This window comes from Trichosurus vulpecula, chromosome 3 (genome assembly GCF_011100635.1).
Source record: "Trichosurus vulpecula isolate mTriVul1 chromosome 3, mTriVul1.pri, whole genome shotgun sequence".
In the NCBI taxonomy this organism is placed as follows: domain Eukaryota; kingdom Metazoa; phylum Chordata; class Mammalia; order Diprotodontia; family Phalangeridae; genus Trichosurus; species Trichosurus vulpecula.
Genome location: NC_050575.1, coordinates 126,480,584 through 126,505,590, shown reverse-complemented (window position 1 = coordinate 126,505,590; position 25,007 = coordinate 126,480,584). Strand labels below are relative to the sequence as shown.

General features: G+C 39.8%; 1 protein-coding gene across 3 annotated transcripts; it reads left to right on the top strand.

Moving 5' to 3' along the window:
- Positions 1 to 1,305: 1,305 nt before the first annotated feature.
- Positions 1,306 to 25,007, top strand: PDCL (phosducin like). 3 transcript variants are annotated; one of them, XM_036752680.1, is made up of 5 exons: positions 1,306 to 1,547; positions 2,471 to 2,551; positions 12,722 to 12,892; positions 21,938 to 22,119; positions 24,251 to 25,007. In XM_036752680.1, the coding sequence occupies exons 3-5, from the start codon at positions 12,727 to 12,729 to the stop codon at positions 24,803 to 24,805; spliced, it is 903 nt and encodes a 300-aa protein (XP_036608575.1). In that variant the 5' UTR covers positions 1,306 to 1,547; positions 2,471 to 2,551; positions 12,722 to 12,726; the 3' UTR covers positions 24,806 to 25,007. The 3 variants fall into 3 exon arrangements, with proteins under 3 accessions (XP_036608575.1, XP_036608574.1, XP_036608573.1); XM_036752678.1 differs by having other exon boundaries at positions 1,400 to 1,547; positions 2,471 to 2,765; XM_036752679.1 differs by lacking the exon at positions 2,471 to 2,551 and having other exon boundaries at positions 1,352 to 1,547.

The window sequence follows — 25,007 nt, the reverse complement described above, 5'->3', positions numbered from 1 at the left end:
TTGGTACTGCACATACCCACTGTACAGCCACTTGGGAGTATCGTGGTTAGCTTGCAGCATCTGCTGTCTGCATTTATACTGTTTATCGCATATTCTTTTCCCTGAGAGTTTAAGAAAATGTTTTTTCTCGTTGCATTGATTACATTTTATAAATTTGCTTAGCTGGAAAGTTTGGGAAAAGAGGCCTGTTTGTCAATTGTACAACCGATTGTGAAGCTCTAGTGTGAATATTTTTACGTCTGTATTAGACATTTTCTTTGCAAATCTATTGTTCGATTGAAATGTAAATGAAATTAAAGATGGTGTACACCCATCATGTATAAAGCAGGCACCATCTCTAAGATGGATTTAAATGCTCATTTTTAAGGCATATACTCAGCTTCTATTTAAAACTATAATTTAAAATAATTCTGTACAATGAAATGGGGGATATATATGGGAATAAATTCTATTCCATTTATTTCAATTTGAATTTCCAAATTGTAATGTTTCCCTTTGTGCTATAGAAATAGGATTAAATGGGAGAAGGCTTGGACTCTATACAGGCCTGTATTTGGGGGGAGGGCAGAGATGGAACAATGAGGGTTGTGATGATACTGAATAGCAAAGAGTGAATTCTGTGTGTTTTTGCTGTAGCACTGAAGTAAAAAGATATTAGCTTTGGCTGTTCACAGAATAGAGCATCATGGTTTTCAGTGTTTGAGAGAAAATTGATGGAAAAAGTTTGCAGTACTTGACATGTATTTGCATGCACGAAATAAAATTATTTGTCCACCTTAAAAGGTTGTTTTGTTGTGTTTCAGGTCATTTTCAAAAGGTACTCCAAAAGCAACGCTTATATCCCACACTATCTTAAATGTAATTTTTCTGCAATTTACTTTTGGCCTGACAAAATTCTGGTTTTGACAACCCAGGAATCTCTGGTCATAAGCCTTGCTACTGACTGACCCAGGGCAGAGTTTTAATCTTTCTGGTTTTGTTTCTTCCTCTTGTAAGATGAAAATATTGGATATCTAAGGCTTAGTCAAGTGCTAATATTCTACAGGCACTTCTCTCCAAATCCTATTACTTTTATATTGCAAAGGGCTTTCCTTGAGAGGCTTTAACTTTTTTATTGCCAGGAACAAATTGAGTGAGGAGAAGATAAATTTCCCTCAAATTCCAACTTAGCAATGCATTGAAAACAACCCCTCGAATCCTGCACAATCTTTGGCCCTCTTGAAAAACAAATGAACCACTGCGTGAATTGCCAGGACAGAGTTACATGGAAGATTTTTGTCCTGAAGCGGGACTCGTAGACTGGCTGGTGTGTGGGCGGGGTTTATCATGATTGGTTCTAACCTGCGCGTGCGGACTAGGATCGAGATACTTCCGATGGTTCTATTCTGGGTCGGGGAGATAGTTTCCGGTTTCTTTGAGCTCTCGTGAAGTCAGTGCTTGCCTTCCTCCCCGCCCTGCTCGAGCTTCATTGGTAGCTCTCAACTGCCCTTCCGTGTCCCGGAGGCGGAGTTGCCCACCGGACGGGACCGGGGAGTGAGCTAAGCAGGGTTAGCTGCGCGGGAGCTTCGGGATTGAAATAGGGGAGGGATTTGGGGCCTTCGGGGGGCGGTGGGGAAGGCCTGGGGCGGGGTGGGGGGGGGTAGAGGAGGGGAGGACGCGCGGGCGCAATCCTGCGCCGACGTCATAGTTGGCGTTCTTCACCTGACATAGCTGGACCTCCGGCCTGCAGTGAGCCTCAGGGCCTCGGGGCGGGAGACTGGCAGCCTCACTCGCCCAACCCGTCCTAATCCTATGGGGCCCACTCTGGGAATCCGTGCTCCACCCTCTTAGTTAGCGAACCCCTCCCCCCACCACCTCTTTCCATCCGACGGCCCTGGCATTGCTAGAAATCAACCAGCAAGCATTTATTAGGCACCTATCGGTGTGAAGTACTAGGCTAGACCAAAAATGAAGCCGCTCTCGACCCAAAGGAAATTACATTCTACAGAAAGGATATAGTGTGTGTGTGTATTTTATACACAATAGGTGTATTTTATGGATGTGTATGTATTTTGTACGTAAGAGTAAATGCAAGGAAGTTTTTTGAGGGGAGGTGGAGGAATAGCTAAAGGGGTAGGAATCGAGAGAGGCTTCATGAGGGAGGTGGTTTCGTGTTGAAACATGATTCTGAGAGGCCATTTGAAGAACAAGGGCAACATTCTAGGCATGGGGGTACAATATCCATAGACCAGGTGTAGTGTAGTGTGTGAGGAGCAACCCAAGTTAGGCTGAAATGTAAAATGTGTGAAGGGAGTAATGTCTAATAAAAGAAGCTTTCTAACTGCCTTTTCACAGTACCTAGCATTTCACAATCTGGGGCCAGATTGAGAAAAGCTTTCAATGCTAGAGAAAATTTTTATTTGTTTCTGGAGATAGTAGAGAGCTATTATTGAGGTTAGGAGTGAGTGACATGGTCCCTTTTGCGCTTTAGGAACATCAGTTTGGCAGCCGTATGGAGTTTGGATTGTAGAAAGGAGAGACTTGAAGCAGGGACACTATGGTAATAGTTCAGGTAAGAGATGTTGATGGCTTGAACAAGTGTAAGCCAAATCCCGTGGTGGCCGTGTGTGAGGAGAAGGGAATGTATGCAGGGACTATGTAGGTAAGGAGATGTTGTGGACAGAGATTAACAAATTGGTTAGTTGGGATGAGGAGTCAAGGATGATGGAGATTGTGAAATTGAGTGGCTCGAAGGATGATGCAGTAATAATCTTCAGCAGTAATGGGTAAGTTTGGGAGAAGGGTGGGTTATGAGGAAAAATAAGGAGTTCTGCTGTAGACATGTTGAGTTTTAAGATGCAAGAAAGCCAGAGTTCCAGCCATGCTTTTTATCACTGCATGACCTTGACTGTGGTTCCATTTCCCCATGATTAAAATGAAGGCATTTCCTTCTGGCTTCAGTATTCCCCTTTTGACTATTTCTCTTCTTATCCTAGGGGCATTAATTTTATCTGTGCAGAAGCTTTTCAGTTTCAAGTAATCAAAGTTATCTTTTTTTATCTTTTGTATTTACGGCCTCTCTCTTGTTTGGTTAAGAATACATATCCTACCCATAGTTTTGACAGGTATATGATAATGCTTCTTTTCTAATTATTTTATTATATGGTCTTTGATATTAATATTGTGTATCCATTTAGAATGTATTGTAGAATATAGTGTAAGGGGTTCATCTAATTTCTGCCAGACTGCCTTCTAATTTTCCTAGAACTTTTTAGCATATAAGGAGTTTTTCCTAGGTAATTTATGTTTTCAGCTTTATCAAACATTGCATTATTGAGTTTCGTTATTTCTGATTCTCCCTTGTCTAATCTTTTCCATTGATCTATCTCTATTTTTTGAACAATATCATATGGTTTCTATGACTTCTGCTTTATGATATAATTTGAGGTCTGGAAGTACTATTTCCTCTTCATCCCTTTTAATCATTTTCCTTGATATTCAAGATCTTTTGTTTTCCCAAATGAATTTTGTTGTTATTTTAACAAGTTTTATAAAGTATCCCCTTGGTAATCTGATTGATATAGGTTTAAAAGTGTAAGTTAACTTTAGTGGTATTGTAATTTTTAGTATATTGCCATGGCCTAGCCATGAGCACTAAATATGCTTATGGCTATTTCAATTATTCTTTATTTCTTTAAGAAATACTTTGAAATTTAGTCTCTGTAATATCTTTGCTGATTCCCTGTGACTTCCCAAGTATATCATCATATCATCTGGGATGTTTTATCTTTCTTTACCAGTCTTTATTCCTTTAATTTCTTTTTCTTATCTTAATAGTATTGCTAGAACTTTGTCAAATAATAGTAGGGAGAGTGGGTATTCTCGCTTTATTTATTGGAAAAGTTTCTAGTTGATCTCCATTGCTTATGATGCTTGCCTTTGGTTTTAGATAGAAACTTTTTTTGATGCCAGGAAAGGTCCCTCTCTACCTATGCTTGGTCATAATGAGTGATTTCTTGATAAATCACTGTAGTCTGTTTGATAAGATATTGTTTACAATTTTAAAATCAGTATTAATAATATTCACCTATAGTTTTTTTCTTGTGTTTCATCTTTCACTGGTTTAGCTTTTTTGATTATAGTTGTCTCATAAAAAGATTATGGTAAGGTGCTTTTTTCCTCAATTTTTGAAGTACAGGTACTAATTGTTTTTTAAAATTTTGATAGAATTCTCCTGTGAATCCACAGGGCCAAGAGTTTTGGTTCTTTGATAGTTCCTTTATAGCTAGATCTTCTTCCTTTTCTGAAATTGGGTCATTTAAGATTTCTATCTGCTCTTCTGATAGTATGGATATTTTGTACTTTTGAAGGTATTCCTCCAGTTTTTTTTTTCGTATTCTCAGTTTTGCTAGCATATAACTGTGTAAAATATGTTCTGATTATTCTTTTTGTTTCTTCTGGTTTTGTTGTGATTTTACCTTGCTCATTTGCTAATTTGTTGATTTAATTTTCTGCCCTCTTTAATAAGATTAGCTAAAGGTTTAGCAGTTTTATTGGTCTTTTCAAAGAACTAGCTTTTAGTTTTGTTTGTTCCAGTGGGTTTTTCTGTTTCAAATTTATCTATTTTTCGTCTAATATTAATATCACCTCTTTTGTGATTATTTTAAATTTATTTATTGGCTTTCTGATTTTTTTAAATGCATACTCAGTTCATTAATTTTCTCTTTTTCCGTTTTGCTAATGCAAGTTTGTGGGGATATGATTTTTCCTTCCGAGGACTTCTTTAGCTGCATCCCCAAAATTTTAATGTTGTTTCATCATTGTCATTTTCTTTTACTTAAGTATTAATTTTTTTTTTATTTGCTCTTTGATCCACTCATTATTTAGGATTTCATCGTTAGGTCTCCATTTGATTCTGTTTTTTGTTTGTGGCCCTTGAACCAATGACAATTTTCATTTATGGTTTGTAAATGGTAAACAATTACTGCTTTTTTACCTTTGGTTGCAATCTCTGTGCCCTAGTACATGGTCAGTTTTATAAAAGTTCCATGTGGTGCTGAGAAATCTGCATATCCTTTTGCAGTCCAGTTTTGAAGATGCTTTAAGTATTTTAAACTCTACTTTTTCCAGCAGTTCGTTCGGTTTCACATTTTCCCTTTTATCTGCATATTAGCAAGGCAATAATCACAAATATGGGCGGTAATTGTCAAAATGCCTATGTGGTTCTTTATTGCAAAATATAAGAGACTCTCCATATAGAAGGTAGACCATTTATTCAGATACCAGAGAGCTAGATCCCAAAACCAATAAACCTAATCTGTCACAGCAACAAAGAATTCAATACATAATATCACAGCAGAGAATCACTTCATTCCATAACCCTCTGCCCCCCGATGGGGCCTTCCCACAAATACACTCACAGCACAGCCTAAATCTGCTCTTTGGGCTCTAGCTGCTCTCTCAGCATTTCCTGTGACACACTCTCCTTTTCCTCTCAGCACATGCGACTTAGGTTTCCTGTGACGTAAGCGGGTCACATGGCCTATTAATGGGTGGGAAAAATCTTCCAATTTAAATTGTCATTATAATCTGTTAGACTAACCCAAAACTGAGAGAGGGGTATTGAAATTTCCTGTCATCGTTGCATCACTGTCTGTGTCTCCCTAATGTTTTCTTTGTTCAGATTGAATGCTAAGGCATTGGTAGCCGATCAAGTTATCATTGATCCTATTGTCTGTGGTTCCTTTTAGGATAATGTAACTTTTTTGTTTGTCCTTTTTTATTTTTTGAATGTTTATTTTTGCTTTGTAAGTTAGCATTAATGCGGCTCCTGCTTTTTTGGATTCACTTTACGCATAGTAAATTTTTTTCCCCTCCTCTCAGTTTAATTTTCTGTGTCTTCGTTTTTTAGAAATGTTTTCTTGTAAGTAACAGATTGTAACGCTTTGTTTCCACATCCATTCTGTTGCTTTTGTTTTATTGGATTAATTGATTCACATTTAAAAGTTAGGAGAATTAGATTTATAGTTTCCTCCATTTATCTCTACTGTTAGATTTTTCCAAGTTACGTTTCCCCCCTTCTTCTGCTGCATACGTAATATATTCCTTCAGTTTAGTCTTTTTTTTAAGGTAGCCCTGTTCCCACTGGCTCTTTTCTCCTCACTTCCAATCTCCCTCTCCTGTTTGCTTTCTCTTTCCCTTTAGAGTTTTGCTTATTATTATTTTGCTTATTAGTTCCTGCTTATTAGTATCCTGCTTTTATCAAGTTATCTAATTTTTCCTTCTTTTTTTCCCCCTCAGGCAGCTAGATTCCCTTTTCAGCCTCCTCCAGTAGTTTTGTTTATTAGTTTTTAAAATTTCTTTTTTTGTACCCCTTTCAAGAGAGGGTTTCTCTCACTCTCTTTGTAATCTGTCATCTTTGTCTACACTAGACATGCATTCTCTGGTTCATGACCCCTAATCATTGAGTCTATTCTATTCCTCATGCAATCAGGGCTTCTAACCTCTTTAATTTTGGGTGCATTCTAGCCTCTCTTCTTTTCTAAAGATGAGGAAATGAAGTCCTAACGAGGTTGGGTGAGTTGGACTGAATCACATGGCTAGTAGCTGTCAGAGCTAGGATTGAAACCCAGGTATTTGATTCCAAGGCAAGTGCTATTTCTGTTATGCCATGGAGAGTAAGATGCTTAATGATTTAATATTGACCAGTCTCTGTATGTGTAATTGTGTTGGGCAAATGCATGTGTTTCCACTTGCACATGATAAAGATGTAAAGGTTCTGGAAGACAGGCCATCATATTGCCTGCCTGCTCATGGAACTTCGGTGGGTCCCTTTTGCCTTTAGGATTAAGTACAAATTCCTTTTTGTTATTTAAAGCTCTTTACAGTCTGACTCCAGCCCATTTTTCCAGGCTAGTTATGCATTATTCCTATTACTCTGTGCCGCAGGCCTCCTTGCTCTTCCCATCCAAAGAATTCCATCTTCTGTCACTGTGCCTTTGTATATGATGTTGCCCATACAGATATGCCTAGGCTTATCTCTCTTTACCTCTTTCCTTTGGAATGCCCAGCTCCTTTTCAAGGTTCATGCCGAACGCCACTTCCTTGAGAGGACATCCCTGATTGTCAGTTTTTAGTTCTCAACATCTCCACCCCCATAACTCAGTTATTTGTCTTTGTATACAATCTGTATTTACTTCTTTGTGAATGTACTATGTCCCTTCCCCCTCTTCCCCCCCCCCCCCCACTAGATTGTAAGCTACTCGAGGGTGGGAACTATCTCCCTTTTATATTTTTATCCCTACTGTCTACCATACTGCCTGGCATATAGGTAATTGTTGATTTATTGAAGCAAAGTGGGTAGCCAGGCAAAGAGAAGACTTCTGGAATAACAGGCATGTTAACATATCATAGATTTAGAGCTGGAAAATATCTTTTTTAAATTTAGTATTTTATTTTTCCCCAATTACATGTAAAAACAGTTTTCAGCATTTGTTTTTAAAAGTGAATTCCATTCTCTCCTTCCCTCCCTATCCCCCTTATTGAGAAGGCAAGCAATTTGATATAGGTTATACATGTGTAGTCATGCAAAATATATTCCCATATTAGTCATGTTGTAAAAGAAAACAGACCAAAATAAAAAAAAAACAACAAGAAAAATAAAGAGAATAAAAAAATTGTGCTTTGATCTCTTTTCAGACTCTGTTACTTCTTTCTCTGGGGATGGATGGCGATTTTCATCATGAATCCTTCAAAAGTTGTCTTGGATCATTGTATTGCTGAGAGTAGCCTAAGTCATTCATAGTTGATCATCTTACAATATTGCTATTACAGTGTACAGTTTTCTCCTGGTTCTACTCATTTCAGTTTGCATCAGTTCATTTAAGTGTTTCCTGGTTTTTCTTAGAGCATCTAGCTCATCATTTCTTATAGAACAGTAGTACATATTCCATCACAATCATAATACTACAGCTTGTTCAGCCATTCCCTAATTGATGGGCATCCCCTCAATTTCTATTTTTTTTGGCCACCAGGAAAGAGCTGCTATAAATATTTTTGTACATATGGATCCTTTTCCTTTTTGTTTTATATTTCCTTTGGGAAATAGACCAAGTAGTGGTATTGCTAAGTCAAAGGGTATGTATGGTTTTATAGGCCTTTGGGCATAGTTCCAGATTGCTCTAAAGAATGGTTGAATCAGATCATAGCTCCACCAACAATGCATTAGTGTCTAAATTTTCACACATCCCCTCCAACATTTGTCATTTTCCTTTTTTATCCTGATAACCAATCTCATAGATATGTAGTACTACCTCAGATTGTTTTAACTTGCATTTCTGACCAGTACTGATTTAGAGCATTTTCTCATATGACTATAGGCAGCTTTGATTACTTCATCTGAAAACTGACTGTTCATATTTTTTGATCATTTATCAATTGAGGAATGGCCTTTATTCCCATAAATTTGATTTATTTCTCTACGTATTTGAGAGATGAGGCCTTTATCAGAGAAACTTGCTTCAAAATTTTTTTTTTCAGTTATGCTTGCTGACTATATTTTCCTCCATCCTATTTCCCCCCATTTATTCTATTTTCTCTCTTACCCTGTCCCTCTTCACAAGTGTTTTGCTTCTGACTCTTGCCTCCTCCAGTTCACCTTCTCTTCTGCAAGCACTCCCACTTCTCTTATCTCTTTCCCCTCTTTCCCATAGGGTAAAATAGGTTTCTATACCCAATTGAGTATCTATATTATTCTCTCTTTGAGCCAATTCTGATGAGAGTAAGGTTCAAGTATTCCCTGTCACTTCCCCCATCTTCCTTTCCATAGTAAAAGCCCTTTCGTGCCTCTTTCATGTCAGGTAATTTACCCCATTCGACCTCTCCCTTTCCCTTTCTCCCAGTGTATTCCTCTTTCTCACCCCTTAATTTCACTCTTTTAGATATCATCCCATCATATTCAACTCACATCAGTGCCCTCTATATATACTCCTCCTAGTTGCACTAATAATGATAAAATTCTTGTGAGTTACAAGTATCATCTTCCTATGTAGGAATATAAACAGTTTAACCTTATTCAAGTCCCTTATGATTTCCCTTTCTCGTTTACCCTTTTATGCTTCTCTTGAGTCTTATATTTGAAAGTCAAAATTTCTATTGAGCTCTGGTCTTTTTATCAGGAATGCTTGAAAGTCTGCAGTTTCATTGAATGCCCATTTTTCCCCCTGAAGGTTTATACTCAGTTTTGCTGGGTATGTGATTCTTGGTTGTAATGCTTGCTCTTTGGCCCTCCAGAATATCATATCCCAAGCCAAATGGTCCTTTAATGTAGAACCTGCTAAATCTTGTGTTATCCTGACTGTGACTGACTCCACAATACTTGGAATTGTTTTTTTCTGGGTGCTTGCAATATTTTTCCTTGACCTGGAGCTCTGGAATTTATCTATAATATTTCTGGGAGTTTTCCTTTTGGAATTGTTTTTAGGGGGTGATCAGTAGATTTTCTAAATTTCTGTTTTGCCTTCTGGTTCTAGGATATTAGGGCTATTTTCATTGATAATTTCTTGAAAGATGATGTCTAGGCTTTTATTTTGATCATGGTTTTCAGGAAGTCCAAAAATTTTTAAATTATCCTGGATTATTTTCCAGGTTACTTGTTTTTCCAGTGAGATATTTCACATTACTCTCTATTTTTCATTCTTTTGATTTTGTTTCTTGATGTCTTATAGAGTCATTAGCTCCCACTTGCTCAATTCTAATTTTTAAAGAATTATTTTCTTCACTGTTTTGTATCTCATCTCCTTTGCCATTTGGCCAATTCTGCTTTTTAAGAAGTTCTTCTCTTCAGTGAATTTTTGTACATATTTTTTCATTGTGCCACTTATGCTTTTCAAGGATTTTTCTCCTCTTTGAATTTTTATACCTCTTGCTATTTGACCTAGTCTGTTTTTTAAGGTGTTATTTTCTTCAGTATTTTTTGTGCCTCCTTTACCAAGCTGTTGACTCTTTTTTCATGCTTTTCTTTCATTACTCTTATTTGTCTTGCCCATTTTCCTTCTACCTCTCTTACTTGATTTTTAAATCCTTTTTGAACTCTTCCGTGACTTGAGACCAATTCATATTTTTCTTTGAGGCTTTGGATGTAAGCTTTGACTTTTCTGTCTTCTTTGGAGTGTTTGTTTTGATCTTTCTTATCACCATAATAACTTTCCATACGTGGAGTCTATTATCACCATAATAACTTTCTATACATGGAGTCTATTTAGGTTGTTATCATTTTTCCAACCCATTTTTAAGTATATATTTTATTTTCCCCCAATTACATGTTAAAACAAATTTTCAACTTTTTTTTTTAAGTTTAGAGTTTCAAATTCTCTCTCTCTCTCCCTTTGTCCCTTTTCTCCTCCCTGACATGTTAAGCAATCAGATATAGGTTATACATGTGCAGACATGTAAAACATTTTCATATTAGTCATTTTGTATAAGAAGACTTGAATAAAAGAAAAAGAATGAAAGAAGGAAATTGAAAAATAGCATGCTTCAGTCTGTATTCAAACTATCAATTCTTTCTCTCAAGGCAGATAGTATGCTTTATCATTAGTCCTTTGGGTTTGTCTTGGATCATTGTATTGCTGAGAATAGCTAAGTCATTCACAGTTCTTCACCATACAACATTGCTGTTACTGTATATAACATTATGGTTCTGTTCACTTTGCATCAAGTCATGTAAGTCTTTCTAGGTTTTTCTGAAATCATCCTGCTTGTCATTTCTTATAGCAGAATAATTTTCCATTATAATCATATACTACAACTTGTTTAGCCGTTCCTCAATTGAAGGGCATTCTTTTAGTTTCCAATTCTTAGCCACCACAAAAAGAACTGCTATAAATATTTTTGTATAAATAGGTCCTTTTCTCTCTTTTTGGATATCTGTGGGATATAGATCTAGCAGTGGTATTGCTGGATCAGAGTATGCAGTTTTTTTTTTAGCCCTTTGGGCTTAATTTGAAATTATTCTCCAGAATGGTTGGATCAGTTTGCATCAATAGTTCCCGCTTATTTCTTGACTTTTAACTCTTTGCTGAAGTGGGGCTCTGCTTCCAGGGTGGAGCTGTTTCCAGAGATACTTCTAGGGAACTATAAGTTTTCAATTCTGCCAAGGTTGTATGATCTAAGGAGAGGCATGTTAGTTACTCTCCTGTCTGTGTTCTGGTCTGTGAGCCACTCTGAGCATTCTTTTCTTCCCTGGAACTGTGATGAGGGTGCCCATTCCACTGTGGCTGTAAGCTCTGGTGTGCTACTGATCCTCCTGGCCCTGGTACTGCCACCCAGGACTGTGACCTGGATCTGAGTATGGGCAAAGCCATAGAGTCCTGCCTCAGTGCTAGCAAAGAGAGCTCTGCATACCACTTGTTCTTCCCCTTACCATCTGTGGCCTGAAAGCTCCAAAAGCAGCCACCGCTGCTGCTGATTCAGTCTCTCTTAAGGTCTGCTTCTGGCTTTCTGGTCTTTGCTGGCGTGCAGCCTACACCGGACTGTGCTCCACTCTAACCCTAGTGCAACAGACCTTTTCTGCCAACCTTCTAAGTTGTCTTAGACTAGAAAATTGTTTTATCCCATCCTGTTGGTGGGTCCTACCACTCCAGAATTTGTTTTGGGGAATTACTTAAAGGTGGTCAGAAGGGTTTGGGGGAGAGCTCAGGCAGGTTCCTTCCTTTTCTTGCCATCTTGGCTCCACCCCTGGAGCCCCTTAAAGATCTTCTAGTTTCACCCCCCCCATTATTTTAGAATTGAGGAAACTGAGACTCAGTGAGGGAAGGGGACTTTTTCAGAGTCCCACAGGTTGCAAGTTATGAAGCTGAGGTTAAAACCTAAACCTGACTCTAAATCCAGTGCTATTTCCACTTCTCTATATTGTTTCTATCTTCAAATACAACAAAAATGATAATTTATACTTATATAATATTTTAAGATTTACAAAGTGCTTTTCTCACTATATGAGGGTAGATAGTGTAAATATTACTCTCTTTTTAAGACTAGTTCACTGTTACACAGATAGAAAATGTCAGAGCTAGGACTCAAGCACAGCTCTTCTGATTTCGGGATCAATGTTCTTTCCAACTAAATATATCTAAAGATATATTTAATATATATCTATAATATATATCTATATCTATATCATATCTATAATATATCTAAAGAGCTATCATGTGGGAGATGCATTAAACTTAATCTGCTGTACTGGGGCCATTTAGCAGAAGCTACAGGGAGGCATGTTTCAGTTCAGAATCTTTCTAAAAAGCCTAAGAGCTGTCCAGTAGTGGCATGGACAGCCTTAGAAGTTAGTGAATTTCCTATGACTTAGAAGTTCTGTAGCCAAAGATGGATGTCTGCTTCTTATAGGTATGAAATAGCATAGCAGATAGCACATAGGACTTGAATCCAAGTTGTATTCTGGCCTCAGACATTTCCTAGCTATATGACTTTGGGTAAGTCACTTAACCTCTCAGCCTCAGTTTCCTCATCTGTAAAATGGGGGTAACAATAACAACTACCATCCAGGGTTGTTGTGAGGATCAAATGCATTAACATATGTAAAGTGCTTTGCCAACCTTCACTCATTATGTAAGTGCTACTATTATGTAATTATTATTATAGAGGGAGTTTCTGCTCAGGTAGAGATTGGATTAGATGGCGTCTGAGGGTTCCTTTAAAACACTGAGATTCTGTGATTCTTTCTCTTTAGACACCATGACGACCATGGATGATAAGTTGCTTGGGGAGAAGCTGCAGTACTATTACAGCAGCAGTGAGGATGAAGACAGTGAGAGGGAAGACAAGAATAAAGACACGGCACTGGGCGATTCTGTTTCTGGAGAGACTGAGCTGGCCAGGGATGGTATCACAGTTAACACAGGTACAGGAAAAAACTATTGGACTCATCACTTTTGTGATTTTCAGACCTACACAAAAGGATAAAACATGAATTATTTTTGTAAGTAAGTACTAAGCCTGTGAATGAGTGGATTATATCCCCAAATTTGGACAACAGTAGATTATAAAAAGAATAATTAAGACCTAGCCTTTCAAGGTCTACTTTCATTTTTCTGTTGACCAGTACTTTTTCTCCTACACCACATTGCCTTTTCCCCAGGAGGAGACAATGTTCCAGGGAATCTGATGTAGTCAAAAGAGCAGTAGCCTTGGAGTCAGAAGTCCAAGGAGACCTGCTTTAGTGTCCCATCTTTGCCACTGTCTGACAGAGTTGGGTTGGAGCCTAGAGAAGAGAAGACTTAAAGGGGACAACCTTTGTCTTTGTCAGTTGTTTGAAAGGCTTTCATAAAAGAGGCTTTATTCCTAGAATTGACTTTACCTTACTTAACAGAAGAAGTAGCTTAAAGTGTGGAAGTTGCAAAGAACCTATTTTGGTGTGGTATGAGGAAAATCTTTTAAATAATTAGGGCTTACAACAGAGGAGGTTAGTGGGAAAAGCTGTGGGGGACAGAGTGAAAGGAGTTTGCAGTTTGGCCACTGCCCTGGGAGCAGCGGGGGTGCAGTTGCTTCCGGCCCCAGGCCCACCTAGTTGGAGGAATTAAGTGGGGGATCGAGAGGGAGTGCAGAGCCTACTTAAGATGTGAGTCCCATCAGGGTTCGCGGTTCTTGGGGGAGGACTAGCGCTGATGTGGCAGAGCTTGCTGTATAGAAATAGCTCTGAAAACAACAGTGCATCCCCTCAAGCTTGGAACAAAGTACTCTCTACAAGCAGTCATACCCCGATGAAAAACTCAAGGGTCAAGTAGTTGGCTGGGAACATGGCCAGGCAGTGAAAATGGACTGAGATTCAGACTCAGAGTTTGGAGTCTTTCTTTGGTAACAAAGAAGACCAAAACATACAGGCAGAAGAAGTCAACAAAGGCAAAGAGCCTACATCAAAAGCCTCCAAAAAAACATGAACTGGTCTTAGGCCATGGAAGAGCTCAAAAAGGATTTGGAAAAGCAAGTAAGAGAAAGAGAGGAAAAATTGGGAAGAGAAATGAGAATGATGCAAGAAAACAGTGAAAAAAACAAGTCAATGACTTGCTAAAGGAGACCTAAAAAATTACTGAAAAAAATAACATCTTAAAAAATAGACTAACTCAAATGGCAAAAGAGCTCCAAAAAGCCAATGAGGAGAAGAATGCCTTGAAAGGCAGAATTAGCCAAATGGAAAAGGAGGTCCAAAAGGAGGTAAGCAGGGACTAGAGTGAGCTCCCTACCGAGTCCCTCCAAAAACCTATAAAAAATGACTCTGAACCAATTCTAGAACGGCAGAACCCACAGAACAGCAGAGGGAAGGAAGCAGGGCTCCAGCCCAGGACAGCCTGGATGGTCTCTGGGTGAGGTCTATTCCACACGGAGCTGGGAGCTGGGAGCTGGGAACGGAGTGGAGCAGATCCCAGCCTGAGTGGCGTGGAACAACCAAACTTGGAGTCAGGCGGATGGGGCCCCTAGCGCCCTGAATATGTGAGCTGCGGCAGTTACCAGACCCCTCGACCCACAAACACCAAAGACTGCGGAGAAGGTTAGTGGGAAAAGCTGCGGGAGTGGAAGGAGTTCAAGGTTCGGCTTCCAGTTGCGGGGGCAGCAGAGGTGGGGCAGCTACAGTTGCTGCTGCTTCTGGTCCCAGGCCCACCTGGTGGGAGGAATTAAGTGGAGGATCAGAGCAGGAGTGCACTGCCTGCTGAAGATCTAAGCCCTCTCCGGGCTGGGGGTTCTTGGGGAAGGAGGAGTGCTGGTGTGGCAGAGCTGGCACCTCCCCCCCAAACGTGGAACATAGAACTCGTTAGTCTACAAGCAGTCATACCCCACAGAAAAACTCAAGGGTCAAGTTAGTTGGTTGGGAATATGGCCAGGCAGCGAAAGCACACCCAGATTCAGTTTCAGACTTTGGATTCTTTCTTTGGTGACAAAGAAGACCAAAACATACAGCCTAAAGAAGTCAACAAAGTCATAGACTGGGGAACAGGGCAATGAGAATATATGCCATCTTGGAGGGGGGGGGATGGTAGAGATGGGGAGAAAATTTTTAATTCAAACTTGTGAAAATTAATGCTGAAAACTAAAAATATCAAATACATAAATAATGATTTTAAAAAAAAATAGGGCTTTCCAGAGATGGAATGAGCTGCTAGGTTACCCATCATTGATGGTTTTCAAGCAGAGGCTAGATGACCTCTTGTTGTGGATATTATAGTAGGGATTCTTCTTCATTTACGGGTTATACTAGATGACCTCTGAATTCCTTCTCTTATAATTCCAGAGATTCTGTGACTTCCCCCTCTGGGCTCAGTTTCCTAGTCTGCAATTTGAAGTGATTGGATTAAATGGTCTCTGAGGTCCCTTCCAATAATTAACTGAGGTCTGGGTTATCTAACAATATTAGTGGCTATGGTATCAGCTTCTGTGATACTCTTCATCAGAGTCACTATCATAAACAGATATACCAGTAAGCCTCATTCAGGCCCTCAACCTAAATATCTTGAATTAAAGTTAAATACAGTAAAAAACAATAATTGTGTTTTGTCACATTCCTGTGTCCTTCTCCCTTCCAATTAGAGTCATTTCTTTTGCTCACTTGCCTCTCAAGGCCTAGGCAGATGGGAATTCTGGGTCAAAGAGTTCACTTAAATCACCACCACTACTATCATTTACATGATTCAAATTAATATATCACTTGGAGTTTCACAAACCACTTTCCCTGTAGGATGTATGGAGGAGAATAAAATACAAAAAGACTTAAGAGGTTGGAAGGGGCCTGGCTGGTGGTAGATCACCAGCTCAAGGATGTTCCCTGGGCATAACTTTAGGTGAGTAGAGGTCAGGGGAGCTGAATAAATGAGAAAAAAAGAGGCTAGGATGTTTGAGAGGACATCATTATGTATGTTGAAGTCCTCTGGTATGAGATCAGGAGTTGGGAATGGAAAAGAAGACAATGAGCCAGGTGATGAGCTTATTGAAAAAGGATCCAGAATGTCTTGGAAGGGTCACTAGATAACTCTTCCTGTAAGATCCTGTTGATGTTCTGTTTTTCTTTGCCAATTACTACACCATACACATTCTTGTTGAAGTAGCTTGATGCTCATTGAGAGGCAGTAAGGAGCCTTTGAAGCTTCTTACATCTAAGAATGATGCGGTCCAACTTGTGTTTTTGAATTACCGGTTTGACAGCTGTAAGGAGGATGAATTAGAGAGGAAAAAGGCATAATGCATGGAATCTAATTAAGAGGCCATTGCATTTGGTCAGGTGAGAGGTGATAAAGTACTGAACTAGGGCAGTTACAATGTGAGTGGAGAGTAGGATGGATGCAAGAGTTGTAGAACTAGAATCAGCAATGTCTGGTAACCAGTTGAATGTCAGAACGAGAAAGGAGGAGGAGTAGAGGGTGAGTTGAGTTTGTGAACTTGGTTGAAAAAGTAGTGATGGTGGGGGGCGGAGCCAAGATGGTGGCTGGAAAGCAGGGACTTGGCGTGAGCTCCCCACTGAGTCCCTCCAAAAATCTATAAAAAAATGGCTCTGAACCAATTCTAGAACTGCAGAACCCACAAAACAGCAGAGGGAAGCAGGGCTCCAGCCCAGGACAGCCTGGATGGTCTCTGGGTGAGGTCTGTCCTGCACGAAGCTGGGAGCTGGGAGTGGAGCGGAGCAGAGCCCAGCATGAGCGGCACGGACCAACCAGACCAGAAGCCGAGAGGAACGTGCCCTAGCACCCTGAATCAGTGAGCTGCGGCAGTTACCAGACTTCTCAACCCACAAACACCAGACAGCAGAGAAGGTTAGTGGGAAAAGCTGCGGGAGTGGAAGGAGTTCAAGGTTCGGTCACCGCCCCCGGGGCAGCGGAGGTGGGGCAGCTACAGCTGCTGTTGCTTCCGGCCCCAGGTGCACCTGGTGGGAGGAATTAAGTGGTGGATCAGAGCAGGAGTGCACAGCCTGTTGAAGATCTAAGCCCAGTCCGGGTTGCGGGTTCTTGGGGAAGGAGGAGTGCTGGTGTGGCAGAGCTGGAGCATCCTCTCCAAACGTGGAACCTAGAACTCTTTAGTCTACAAGCAGTCATACCCCACTAAAAAACTCAAGGGTCAAGTTAGTTGGTTGGGAATATGGCTAGGCAGCGAAAATGCACCCAGATTCAGTCTCAGACTTTGGATTCATTCTTTGGTAACAAAGAAGACCAAAACAAACAGACAGAAGAAGTTAACAAAGTCAAAGAGCCTACACCAAAAGCCTCCAAGAAAAACATGAACTGGTCCCAGGCCATGGAAGAGCTGAAAAAGGATTTGGAAAAGCAAGTTAGAGAAGTAGAGGAAAAATTGGGAAGAGAAATGAGAAGGATGCGAGAAAACCATGAAAAACAAGTCAATGACTTGCTAAAGGAGACCCAAAAAAAAATACTGAAAAATACACTGAAGAAAACAACACCTTAAAAAATAGACTAACTCAAATGGCAAAAAAGCTCCAAAAAGCCAATGAGGAGAAGAATGCCTTGAAAGGCAGAATTAGCCAAATGGAAAAGGAGGTCCAAAAGACCACTGAAGAAAATACTACTTTAAAAATTAGATTGGAGCAAGTGGAAGCTAGTGACTTTATGAGAAATCAAGATATTATAAAACAGAACCAAAGGAATGAAAAAACAGTGTGAAATATCTCCTTGGAAAAACCACTGACCTGGAAAATAGATCCAGGAGAGATAATTTAAAAATTATTGGACTACCTGAAAGCCACGATAAAAATAAGAGCCTAGATATCATCTTTCAAGAAATTATCAAGGAGCACTGCCCTGATATTCTAGAGCCACAGGGCAAAATAGAAATTGAAAGAATCCATCGATCACCTCCTCAAATAGATCCCAAAAAGAAATCTCCTAGGAATATTGTCACCAAATTCCAGAGCTCCCAGATCAAGGAGAAAATACTGCAAGCAGCCAGAAAGAAACAATTTGAGTATTGTGGAAATACAATCAGAATAATCCAAGATCTGGCAGCTTCTACATTAAGATATCAAAGGGCTTGGAATGCGATATCCCGGAGGTCAATGGAGCTAGGATTAAAACCTAGAATCACCTACCCAGCAAAACTGAGTATCATGCTCCAAAGCAAAATATCAACTTTCAATAAAATAGAGGACTTTCAAGCTTTCTCAGTGAAAAGACCAGAACTGAATAGAAAATTTGACTTTCAAACACAAGAATCAAGAGAAGCATGAAAAGGTAATCAAGACAAAGAACAAGAAAAAGAAATTGCAAGGGACTTACTAAAGTTGAACTGTTTTGTTTAAATTCCTACATGGAAAGATGATGTGTATGATTCATGAGACCTCAATATTAGGGTAGTTGAAGGGAATATGCATATATATATATATGTTTATATATATATGTTTATATGTATACATATATAAGTGAATGTATATGTATCTATATATGTATGTGTATAGAGAGAGAGAGAGAGAGCGAGCAGACACAGGGTGAGTTGAAGATGAAAGGAAGATATCTAAAAGAAATAAAATCAAATTAAGGGATGAGAGAGGAATATATTGAGAGAGGGAGATAGAGAGAGATAGAATGGGGTGGATTATCTCGTGTAAAGGTGGCAAGAGGAAGCAGTTCTGTGGGAGGAGGGGAGAGGGCAGGTGAGGGAGGAATGAGTGAATCTTGCTCTCAGCAGATTTGGCCTAAGGAGGGAATACCATACATACTCAATTGGGTATCTTACCCCACAGGAAAGAAGAGGGAAGAAGATAAAAGGGGGGGGATGATGGAGGGGAGGGCAGATGGGGGTGGAGATAATCAAAAACAAACACTTTCACAAGGGGACAGGTTCAAGGGAGAAAATTCAATAAAGCGGGATGGGTTGGGAAGGAGCAAAATATAGTTAGTCTATCACAACATGAGTATTGTGGAAGGGTTATACATAATGACACACATGTGGCCTATGTTGAATTGCTTGACTTCTTAGGTAGGGTGAGTGGGGATGGAAGAAGGGAGGGAATTCGGAACTCAAAGTTTTAAAAACAGATGTTCGAAAACCAAGAAAAAGTTTTTGCATGCAACTAGAAAATAAAATACACAGGCAATGGGGCGGGGAAGTTTATCTTGCCCTACAAGAAAGGAAGGGAAAAGGGGATGGGAGGGGAATGGGGTGACAGAAGGGAGGGCTGACTGGGGAACAGGGCAACCAGAATATACGCCATCTCAGAGTTGGGGGGAGGGTAGAAACGGGGAGAAAATTTGTAATTCAAACTCATGTGAAAATCAATGCTGAAAACTAAATATGTTAAATAAATTTTTAAAAAATGGTGATGGCTTTGAAAGAAACAGGGAAGGTAGGGAGGAGGGGGGTTATTAGGTTTAGGGTATAACAATGGGAAGTTTAATTTTGCACATAGTTAATTTAAAATGTCCTTGGAAGAAAATCTTTGCAACTAGTATCTCTGATAAAGGCCTCATCTCTAAAATATACAGGGAGCTGAGCCAAATATATAGGAATACAAGCCATTCCCCAATTGAGAAATGGTCAAAGGATATGAACAGGCAGTTTTCAGAGGAAGAAATTAAAGCTATCTACAGGCATATGGAAAAATGCTCTGGATCGCTGCTGATTAGAGAAATGCAAATCAAAACAACTCTTAGATACCACATCTCTCCTGTCAGATTGGCTAAAATAACAAATCAGGAGAATGATAAATGCTGGAAAGGATGTGGGGAAATTGGAACATTGTTGCATTGCTGGTGGAGTTGTGAGCTGATCCAGCCATTTTGGAGGGCGGTTTGGAACTATGCCCAAAGGGCTATAGAAATGTTCATACCCTTTGACCCAGCAATACCACTTCTAGGGTTGTATCCCAAAGAAATCACGCAAGCGGGAAAAGGACCCATATGTACAAGAATATTTATAGCGGCTCTCTTTGTGGTAGCCAAGAATTGGAAATCAAAGGGATGCCCATCAATTGGGGAATGGCTGAACAAACTGTGGTACATGAAGGTAATGGAATACTATTGTGCCATAAGAAATGGGGATGATGCAGACTTCATAACAACCTGGAAAAACCTACACGACATAATGCTGAGTGAGCAGAGCAGAGCCAGGAGAACGTTGTGCACAGCCACAGATATATGGATTCCGTGAGGACCAACCCTGACAAACTGCGCTTTTCTCAGCAACCTAAGGGGCAAGGACAACTCCAGGGGACTCACGATGGAGAATGCTATCTTCATCGAGACAAAGAACTGCGAAGTTTGAATAAAGACTGAGGCATGCTACATGCTCGCCTTTTCTGCTTCTCTTTTGTTTTTGTTTTTGGGGTTTTTTTTTGGTTTTTTTTTTGGTTCTGTTTCTTCTTTCTCATGATTCATTCCATTGGTCAAAATTCTTCTCCACGACTTGACTAGTGCATAAATTAATTCAATGCGAAGTTATACATGACAGTTATATGAGACTTCATGCCGTCTTGGGGAGGGAGGGGGGAGGGAGGGGAGAAAAACTGGAACTCAAAACTATGTAGAACCGTGCGTGGTAAACTAAAAATAAATAAAGAAATTTATAAAAAAAATTAAAAAAAAATAAAATAAAATGTCCTTGGAACATGGGCTTGAATATCACAAACACTTAATAAATGCCTACTATGTGCCAGCTACTGTGCAGGATAGAACCCTGGAGAAAGATATGGACTAGATATGTATGCTTGGTAGTCATTTGCATAATGACAATAGTTGAATCCATGAGTTGAAGAGATCACCAGGAAAGAAGAGCATAGAGGGAGAAGAGAAGAGGGTCCCGGACAGAATCACAGGTGCACCCATATAGAGGAGGTGGCTTATGATGATGATCCTGCAATGCAGGGCTGAGAAGGATGACCAGATAAGTAAGAGGAGAACTACAAGAGAGCATCACATCACTGAAAACCTTATCAAGACAAGTAGGCAAGATACGTATCTAGAAGAAGGTGGTAGTCAGCAGTGTCAAATTCTGCAGAGCGGTCAGGAAGAACAAAGGCAATTGTATTTGTCAATAAGGCGGATCGTTGGTGACTTTGAAGACAGTGCCTGGAGTTGGCCTGTGGGAACAGAAATCGGTTTACAAGAACTTGAGAAGTGAATGAGAAGTGAGAAAGTAGAAGCAATGAGCGTAGACAGCTTTTTCTAGGAGTTTAGCTGTGACGAGAGGAGAAAGACAGGATAAAATCTTGAGAGGTTAGGTCAATTGAAGAGGTTTTTTTAAATTTTGTTTTATTTTTTGTTTTTAAGGGTGGGGAATATCTGGGCAGCAGGAAAATCAGCCAGTGAATAGGAGAGATTGAAATCTAGGGGGAAATTGATTGAAGGGGTAAGCTCTGAGAGAAGACAGATCAAGGGCACAAGAAGAGAGGTTGGAATTGTCAAGGGTAAGGGCTATCGCATTTGAGGCTGTAGCAAAAGACAAAATGGAGGATAACATTGGGAGGATTGAAGTGTAGAATTCAGTAGAATAGGAATGGTCTTGGTTTGGTTTGGTTTTTTAAATTTTGTGAATTATGATGCCAAGTCCTTTGTTTAGAGGAGTAGGGCTAATCTGTTATTAGATTCTATATAGTGCTTATCTCACAATGGTTTTGTGAGCTAGATAGTGTAAGACTAATTCTCAGATAGTTGGATGAATAGATGGATAGATAGACAGATAGATAGATGAAGACATGGAATATAATGTTAGAGCTGGAAGGGGGCGTTTGAGAACATATAGTCTGGTTTTCTCATTTTACATAAGAGGAACTGAAAATCTGCAGAAAGTGAAATGATTTGCTTAAGATCACACAGTCAATAACTGGCAAAACTGGTGTCAAACCATTTCTCCTGACTTCAGCCTCTTTGTCTCAGGTATTCTTTCTGAGCCGCCGCTCTCATTCTGCTCTCTCATAATCACAATGGTTCACCATTCCTGTGGTGTCTTTTGCCATCAGGTCCAAAAGGTGTCATCAATGACTGGCGCAGATTTAAGCAACTGGAGACAGAACAGAGAGAAGAGCAGTGTAGAGAAATGGAGAGGCTCGTCAAAAAGCTGTCCATGACTTGTAGATCTCATTTGGATGAAGAGGATGACAAACAGAAACAGAAAGAACTTCAAGATAAAATCAATGGGAAGGTAATTTTGGCCCTAGATGTTAGAGACCAAACTCGATAATAAGAGAGAATAACCATTTATTAAGTGCCTACTGTATGCTAAATGCTTTTTTACAAATATCATCTCTTTTGATCCTCACAACTCTTCCAGGTAGGTGCTATTACTATCTCTATTTTACTGGAAACTGATGCAAACAGAGGTGAAATGGCTTGCCTAGGGTCACTCAGTTAATACATGTCTGGGGCTGGATTTGAACCCAGGTCTTCTTGACTGCAGGCCCAGTGCTCTGTCCACTGCACCACCTAGGAATAGCAATAAAATGTTGTTTTCTTTATTGTAGAGAATGGTGAGACTGGGTTTGCTTTGATGATTGTTGTACTTTGTACTACCAGTTTTATTTAAAGCCAAAAAGTTTGATGCCTGAAAGTGTCCTGGCCTTGACATTTAGTAACAGTTTGATCTTGAGCAAGTCACTTCTCTGTACATTTATTTTCTCTTTGGTAAAAGGGGATAGTAACTGTACCAGCCTCTTCATTGATCTCTTGTGAGAGGAGTGCTGGGCACTTTGATTCTCCAGTGGTTTTTTCCTTGGTGCAGTGCATAGAATACTAGGCCCAGAATAAAGAAGACTGGAGTTCACATCTGGCCTCCTGGCAAACCTCGAGGTGCTTTGGAAATGCTAGTGATATTGATGACAATGATGACGACAACGATGATGATGTGGTTGTAGTTGTGGGTATTCCCCTCTACGGACCCCAACCCTTTTATATCTCATCCTTTGCAGTTTTTGTCTTTGTCATTCCGTGAATCCTTGGTAGAAGCAGTCCATATTTTGGCTCGATTGCTTTTTGTATGAACCCATCCTTTTCTGGTCATACTTGTTGTAACTTGGTACTGCAGTGCTGCGACTAGGGTGGAAAGAGTGCCAGAATTGGAGTCAGGAAGATCCAAGTTCAAATTCTACCCTTAGACAATAGCTGGGTGGTTTAGGGCAAACTATTTAACCTCTGTCTGCCTCAGTTTTCTCATCTATACAATGAGGGAGGTTGGACTCTCTGGCCTCTAAAGTCACTTTCATCTCTCATGATCCTGTGTCAGGATTAGTGTCTCATCATCTTATGATCCTGTGTCTTTAATGATGCCTTTCAGATCCCTTCATGCATAGATTATCCTTGTATAGCTATAGAAATGTGACATCATTATTCTATGACAGTGGCATGTACTTTGTCCATTTCATTTGGATTTGTTGTCCCTAGACATGAAACTCACATCTACTGAATATTACCAAAATGAGCATTATCTTTAATATATATTCATACTTCAACTTCATGTTTATTGGTTCTACAGAAAAATATTAGACAAAACAACATTATGGGGGATATTTGATTTCTGAGGAAGCCTCCCTAGTAATTGACACAGAAAAGGGGGTCTGGTTGTGTGCTGGTCTGGTTTCAGATGATTGACTAATCCTATTATAGCAATGTTGGAGATGTTATAGTGAAATTTGGTTATTTTGTCCTTATTATGTAACTGCAAAAATGACATTATTTGGGGCATTGTTAGGTGGGTTACACCTATCTTTAGGGTGATTAAATAGTATGTATTTCTTGGGTTGCCAAAAGGACTTAAGTGGTAGGCCACAAACTACTCAGTTTGAACTTTGAGAGTAGGAGAGAAGAGGGTGCAGAAAGAAGACTGAAGTTTGAATAGTATGTGTTCCTTCACTTATGTCCCCTAGTGCCTCACTGTGGTATACTGGTGACCATTGTAAGGTTAGACCAAGAGGACAAAAACTCTGGCATGTTTTACCAGCCTGAAAAGGCTTCATTTACAGGTCAATGTTGAAATCTGAATCTTACCTCAGGCCTAGTCTCAATCACCAGAGGGTAGAGAGCCAAGTGATTTTTTAAAGGTGTGTGTCCCAGAAACTCTTGGAAACAATCTTTCTCCGTACACATTTCAAATTCTCATAGTCCATAAGGGAAGAAGAGTTTGTGACCAAGCATTTGGCTTTGAGACCCTTGGTGATCCTATATGCTGCTGGTGACCAAGGAGCCCTTTTCGTTGATGACCATTGTAGGTGTTACTTGCATGTAATCTGTGTGAGGCTTGTTTTTGCACTGTATTTATCAACATCTTGATCCTGTTGCAGATGACTTTGAAGGAGTATGGCATGATGAATGAGGAGCAAGATGATGAAGAGTTTTTACAACAATATAGGAAACAACGAATGGATGAGATGAGGCAACAGCTGCACAGTGGGCACCACCAGTTCAGGCAGGTCTTTGAGATAACCAGTGGGGAAGCATTTTTGGACACAGTTGATAAAGAAAAGAAAAGCATACTCATTGTGATTCACATTTATGAAGATGACATCCCTGGGGCAGAAGCAATGAATGGCTGCATGATCTGCCTTGCTGCGGAGTACACCTCAGTCAAATTCTGCAGAGTGAAGAGCTCCCTCATTGGGGCCAGCTCCCGCTTCACCAATAATGCTCTTCCTGCATTGCTGATTTATAAGGGAGGAGAATTAATCGGTAATTTTGTCCGAGTCACTGACCAGCTTGGAGAAGATTTCTTTGCTGTGGACTTGGAAGCATTTTTACAAGAGTGTGGTTTGCTCCCAGAAAAAGAAATGGTGCTGCTGACATCAATCCATAACCCAACTGCTGGTTTCAGTGAGGATAGTGATCTGGAAATAGATTGAAGTGGTAGGGAAAGGGACTAGTAGTGTAGGGGTGAGTGAGTGACAAGTAGGGGGCTTGACTTCTGAGGCACATGTCTATATGTTTATTTTTGTTCCTTCCTGTGCACTTTGGCTTTTTACCTATTCTTTATAAACTTTTATTATATGTAAAATTAAAGGTTCTTAACATTTCTTAGATTAAATCAATAAAATGTTGAATCAC

Bases quoted from the DNA above. Each gene is read 5' to 3' on its own strand.
- PDCL (XM_036752678.1), top strand. The intron at 12,893-21,937 runs GTACAGGAAAAA...TTTTGCCATCAG, and splicing joins TGGTATCACAGTTAACACAG to GTCCAAAAGGTGTCATCAAT. The intron at 22,120-24,250 runs GTAATTTTGGCC...ATCCTGTTGCAG, and splicing joins AAGATAAAATCAATGGGAAG to ATGACTTTGAAGGAGTATGG.